General features: G+C 35.4%; 1 protein-coding gene across 2 annotated transcripts in view; it reads right to left on the minus strand.

Annotated features, from left to right (window-relative positions):
• The window catches only part of CD163L1 (CD163 molecule like 1), a 94,892-nt gene that overhangs the window by 82,530 nt on the left and 5,558 nt on the right, over nt 1–6,804 (minus strand). Inside the window, exons 1-2 of one of the 2 annotated variants that reach the window (XM_017891840.1) lie at nt 4,843–4,945; nt 1,910–2,002 (exon numbers count right to left, since the gene is read on the minus strand). In XM_017891840.1, the coding sequence (XP_017747329.1) occupies nt 1,910–2,002; nt 4,843–4,873 (124 nt within the window). In that variant the 5' untranslated portion in view covers nt 4,874–4,945. Of the gene's footprint in view, nt 1–1,909; nt 2,003–4,842; nt 4,946–6,804 lie in introns of those variants that run through there. The other variant, XM_017891841.1, reaches the window with a different exon arrangement.

The raw sequence follows: 6,804 nt of genomic DNA on the forward strand, positions 1-6,804 counted from the left end.
CTGGGCGACTGAGCGAGACTCCATCTCAAAAAACAAAACAAAACAAAACAAATACATTAATCAAAATATTTGTAACTGGGCAAGAACCAATACTATTTTGGAGTATACAAAGATATAGTAATAGTATCTAAGATTAAACAGAAATAAGAAAATTGCACAAATAAAGTAAGCATTCAATTAAAATAATCATTTGAATACCATGATTAAATTTCAACAGCATTTAAAATGTTAATTTAGCCCAGAAGCCATGACTCATGTCTGTAATTTCAGCACTTAGAAAGGCAGAGGTGGGAGGATTGCTTGAGGCCAGGAGTTCCAGATCAGCCTGGACAACATAGTGAGACTCTATCTATACAAAAAAATTTTTTAATTAGCTGAGTATAGTGGCACACATCTGTAGCTGCACTCCAGCCTGGGTGACAGAGTGAAGCTCTGTCTCTTTAAAAAAAAGAATCTACTTTAACAACAATAAAATTTTATTTAAACTACAAATTTGGCACTAATGAAAATATAGAAAATAATGAAAACCTTAAAATAATTTCTGTGTCAGATCTATGAAATGTAATATATTTGAAAATTATTGAAATACCAAGCAATTAAATAACTTCAATAATCACTCATAAAGTCTTATTAAAATCTATTTGGGTATATCCAAATGATGGAAAACTACACAGCCAATAAAACAAGGTATCATAAGTGATATGTGATAAAATAAAAATGTTAAAGAACTATACAGGTAATAACCAATAGATAAAATATAATGCAAAATTTTCTTAAAACATTTTATATAAAACTATAAAAAATGCCACAAATTGGTATTTTAACACACAGTGCTTTTCTCTGGCTTTAATATATTAACTATATATATATATATATTTTTTTATTGTACTTTAAGTGTCTAGGGTACATGTGAACAATGTGGCAGGTTTGTTACATATGTATACATGCGCTGTGTTGGTGTGCTGCACCCATTAACTCGTTATTTACATTAGGTATTTCTCCTAATGCTATCCCTCCCCCATCCTCCCACCCTGTGACAAGCCCCAGTGTGTGATGTTCTCCACCCTGTGTCCAAGTGTTCTCACTGTTTAGTTCCCACCTTATGAGTGAGAACATGCAGTGCTTGGTTTTCTGTCCTTGAGATAGTTTGCTCAGAATGATGGTTTCCAGCTTCATCCATGTCCCTACAAAGGACATGAATTCATCCTTTTTTATGGCTGCATAGTATTCCATGGTGTATAACACATATATGTTTTTAATTTTGTTTAATTCTTTGATTTCTGTAACTTGTAAGTTTTATTAACCTATTTTCTATTTGCAAAATACAATATCCATATTTTTTCAATGAGACATTTTACATTTGGAAACTATCTTTATCTTTTTTCTTTATTTATTTTTTTTGAGATGGAGTCTTGCTCTGTCGCCCAGGCTAGAGTGTAGTGGCATAATCTAGGCTCACTGTAACCTCCGCCTCCTGGGTTCAAGCAATTCTCCCGCCTCAGCCCCCCAGGTAGCTGGGGTTATAGGCGCAACCACCACACCCAGCTAATTTTTGTGTTTTTAATAGAGACGTGGTTTCACTATGTTGGCCAGGCTGGTCTTGAACTCCTGACCTCAGGTGATCTCCCCGCCTTGGCCTCCCAAAGTGCTGAGATTACAGGCCTGAGCCACTGTGCCCGGCCGAACTTGGAAATTATCTTTATCTGAAGGAGAAAAATGTCAACAAAAAATTTAATATGAAATGCATAAAAATAATTTAGACACCTTTATTTACAGGATATAGCTACTGAAGGTCCAACATTATTTTTACATGTTCTATTTCCCTCAAAATATGCATTTAGGGTAGTGAGTAGGGATAAGGTAGGATAAAGGATTGTAAGCCCAAAAGTCATCATCCATCAGAACTCACTAAAACTGCTGATGAGAAAGCAGGAATTCAGGAGCAGGATGCAAGTTACCATAGCAGAGAAAAGGTTCTGATGACAGCAGCATCTTCCAAAATCTGGAGAAACAAAATATAGCAGGGTAGAATTTCATGTATTTCTAAGAAATGTCAGATGACCTCAATGACTTAAATCCAAAATAAAATAGAAGGAGTAAGATGAATTATTCTTCCACCTGTCAAGGATACCACAAAAGAAAGTCCTTTTCCCAGGAAAAGCCACAGGATTAGCTCCTGTTTGTGATGGAAAGGCACCAAATGGTTTGTAACAGGGCAGATATTTTAGTACATGATTCATTGAAAAATTGTATTCTATGTCCAAATATATTTTGTGGCTGTTTGGGGTAATTGATTAGCATTTTGGGTTATTGAGTTATTTTTACTTCTCAACCCTTTGACCCTCTCCCTCAGTTTTACTAATGTGTTTTTCCTCCTAACGTTATCGCCCTACTTTGTTCATTCATTTGCTCCTTTTTTGAGTATGACATATGTACCAGATCTTGTGCTTCATTATGGGAACAGAGGAATGAATAAGAGTTCTTGCCTGCATTCCACTCAGTGGCTTGTGACTGGAATGTACAAGCAAATCAACATTTGGAGGTCACTATAATAACTGCTGATTGAGCTCATGATTATTTACCAAAGCTATCCACTTTTCTTCAGGGTCACTATGTTATTATTCCTACAGAATCTTGCCACTTCCTCACTTCTCCCTGTCTTTTCAGTCATGCTCAGTTCTGCATCTAATAAAGTTTATGCTACACATGTGCAGAAAGAATGAATTGAGATAGGCAAGAGCAATACACAAGCGAAGGAGTTGAGAATTTATTCTGAAAGTTATTTGGAGACTTTAAAGAATTTAATCAGGGTGTAATAAATAAAATTTACATTATAGAAAGATTATTTTAAAGGAAGATGGGATGATTAATTCATAGGGATAAATAAATATATAAGAAATACTTAAAAATAATATTTATCATCCTGTTTACTTGAGGAGTATGTAACAGCTGTAACTGCTACAGAACTATCTTAAATAGTATTTTCATTAGTATCTTACGGAAAAGATGAAGTCAGAGTTAAACTGAGCATGTATAATCCCAGACAACAAAAAACAACAACCCTAAGAGGACAGAAGGAACAGTACCCAACGTGGAAAGGCCCATGCTGCTTGGGCCATGCAAAAGCAGAGACAGAAGGCGCGAGCTGCTTTGGTGGACATCTTTAGTTTCTCAAGTGATGCTTTGAAACTAAAATGGATCCTGGGCACTTCTCTAAGAAGAAGCAATCCCAAGTGAGTTTGGCAACAGTCAGCAATAACCATAGAGGAGACATTATTATTACAACTATCATCAGTCACATCCATCATTCTTGGAAAATGTACCCAAATCAAGAGAAAATCCTCCCTATAGAACCAAACAGGGAGAAATAAGTGTGGAATGGACAATTTCCTTCTTTTCCATCTTGTCCAAAACACTTATTAAGTTGGTCTTCTTTTTTCTCTTATTTCTTTTGTTCCTAATGATAAGAATATTTAGTTCCATCAAACCTCATGTGTATGATTATCCTAGGAGGTCATTTCATCTGCCTAAATCCTTCCAGGAAACTCTGAGTGCCCATTTGTAAGAATGGTTAGAGCTAAAGATGAACTATAAAGAAGAAAAGGATAGTAAGCTCTGACACCAACACAATCAAGATCTGATGAACGTGAACAAACAGTGCAGTAGGAAAGTCTTGAGAAGGGGAACTATTAAAGTATAATTGCCAGAACTTGTGACCCTCTATATATCTAATACCATCTCACCAATTCAAGACCTTCATCTTTCCCATTCCTTTTCTAATTAGATACACGGCAGATAGCATGTTGAAAGTTAAATAATATTATCTTTTAAGTAACACACATGAATTATGAAAACTGTAATTCATTAAGATGAGTCTTGCCAGATAGAAGGCAGCCAAGCTTCTCAAACTGTAGAAAGCCTTTTCAAAAGAAGGCTTTGAAAATATCAGAATTTCTGCTGGTTTTCTAGAAATATGCTGGTCTTTAGTCACAAGCAAAATAGTTACAAAATATTAAGCTGTTTGTAGTAATTGCACTGAGGAATGGCACAGAGACACAGTGCCAACAGAAGGAGCACTGCATTTTCAAAAGCCTCAATCCTATTTAGGAGTTATAAGTCCCGAATACAGCAAAAACCTCCCTTCGTGATTCTTTATTTCCACTAAATGTCTATGAAGTGCAAGTTGAAAGGATACTACTAATTTCAGATGTGCTCTGAAATACTTCTTAGCCATATGTTCCTTTCTGAGTCCTTACTCTTTAGGGTCCATCAAGGACTTATTCTTTGTTTTTTATCATAATGTCTTTTTATTTATTTGTTTTATTAAAATTTATAGCAGAAAGATCAAGGGCTCAGACTTAGCTGGTCCTGAATTTAAATTATACTTTAGATTCTACTATATGATCTTACATAAATCAGTTAGTCCTTATAAGTCTTCATGTTCCATCTACCAGTGGAGACAATAATATCTGTAAAATAGGTTACATGCGTGAATTAAATTGAAATGACCTAAAGCATTTACTGTAGTACCTGGTACTTGAGAACAATAAGTTTCTAATTTATCCCTTCTTTCCATTTCCACAACTTTATATCCTTGTGTGACTTCTAATCTCCAGTCTTTAGAACACATTTTCTGTTTACTTTATTAATGATTTCCTCCTTTCTTGGATTTCAATCTGCTGCTACTCTAAGTTCCACAAAACTTCCAATTTTTTTACATTTCTCATGTCCTGTTTTCTTTTTACCTTACTACATAATATTTATATCTGTCTGTTGTTACACGTATTCTTACTATACCCACCATCTCCCAAATGGCAGAGCAAAATATAAGTAAACCCTTACCAATATGCCAAGAGTTTTGAGGCAGCATCATTATGGGACTATCTCTTCCTGAGTCCTGATTTAACTCCTGGGTCCTGTTATATATAATCTCAGAAGTGTACTCATGCGGTGAAAACAGATCTGCTATTTGGAAATGACAATACTGTAAAACTGAGTTCATAGTTCTCCAAAGGGGAAGTCATTTTAAAGCTGAGGTTGTTTTTTCTTTGCCACTTCCTTAGCACGTTAGGATATGGAAAACAAAGGAAGTTAAATAATATGCCTGGAAAGTCTCACAGAATAAAGAGAACTGTAAATTTCCACTCTAAATTTTAAAAAAGACTCATGTTTCACATTTAAAACTTTTTGCTCTACAAATGTGATCTTGTAAGCATAGTTTTATAGATATTTAAAAGATAAAATATATCATCAAATTTGTTTGCTTTAGCATACATATTTCAACCAGTTATGCTGAAAGGATCAGAAGAGGTTACATTGCAGAAATCTGGCTAGTCTATGAAAGTTTTGCTGATGAAACATGAGCACAGATAAACATATTTGAAAAGTTCATGTCTATAAAATGTTTAACAAAATGGAGTCCTTTAAAAGTGGTTTTTTATTGTTAATGATTATGTAAAAGAAAATAAAGCTAGGTCATCAAATGAGTTTGGAAAATATTCGTTTAAATGATTTCAACCATTAGGCAGAAAACCATGAGTGGCTTCTGAGCTCATAGCGATTGTTCTGTGTTTGGATGGGCCTGTATGTCCTGCCCTGCTTCTTTGGGAAAATTGCTTTTTCCATTCCTTGATATGTTAAGAATGGTAGATTACATCTTTTCACAGGCCCATGTCTCCCCGATTACAGTGACAAGTTCAAGGAAAAGTCAATGACCCAAGTGAGCCCATCAGAGGGTTTGCCAGGATTTTTTGTACCATACTTCGATGTCGAGTAGGCCTATTAGTGAAAAAGAAGCTAATATATACAGAAATTAAAATGAGATATACAATATCTAAATACTTTAGATAAATAAGTCCTTATAAATCTCCATCGATGAATTCAAGAACTTTGTTTATTCTTGTCCCTTTTCAACTTAGATACATGACAAACCTTTTTTTTTTTTATACTTTAAGTTCTAGGGCACATGTGCACAACGTGCAGGTTTGTTACATATGTATACATGTGCCATGTTGGTGTGCTGCACCCATTAACTCGTCATTTACATTAGGTATATCTCCTAATGCTATCCCTCCCCACCGCCCCACAATAGGACCCAGTGTGTGATGTTCCCCTTCCTGTGTCCAAGTGATCTCACTGCTCAAATCCCACCTATGAGTGAGAACATGTGGTATTTGGTTTTCTGCAAGGGATGTAAAGGACCTCTTCAAGGAGAACTACAAACCACTGCTCAGTGAAATAAAAGAGGACACAAACAAAAGGAAGAACATACCATGCTCATGGATTGGAAGAATCAATATTGTGAAAATGGCCATACTGCCCAAGGTAATGTATAGATTCAATGCCATCCCCATTAAGCTACCAATGACTTTCTTCACAGAATTGGAAAAAACTGCTTTAAAGTTCATATGGAACCAAAAAAGAGCCCGCATTGCCAAGACAATCCTAAGCCAAAAGAACAAAGCTGGAGGCATCATTTTACCTGACTTCAAACTATACTACAAGGCTACAGTAACCAAAACAGCATGGTACTGGTACCAAAACAGAGATATAGACCAATGGAACAGAACAGAGGCCTCAGAAATAATACCACACAGCTACAAAAATCTGATATTTGACAAACCTGGCAAAAACAAGAAATGGGGAAAGGATTCCCTACTTAATAAATGGTGCCGGGAAAACTGGCTAGCCATAAGTAGAAAGCTGAAACTGGATCCTTTCCTTACTCCTTATATGAAAATTAATTCAAGATGGATTAGAGGTTTAAATGTTAGACCTAAAACCATAAAAACCCTAGAAGAAAAC

This window comes from Rhinopithecus bieti, unplaced genomic scaffold (genome assembly GCF_001698545.2).
Source record: "Rhinopithecus bieti isolate Rb0 unplaced genomic scaffold, ASM169854v2 scaffold_21022, whole genome shotgun sequence".
Classification (NCBI taxonomy): Eukaryota; Metazoa; Chordata; class Mammalia; order Primates; family Cercopithecidae; genus Rhinopithecus; species Rhinopithecus bieti.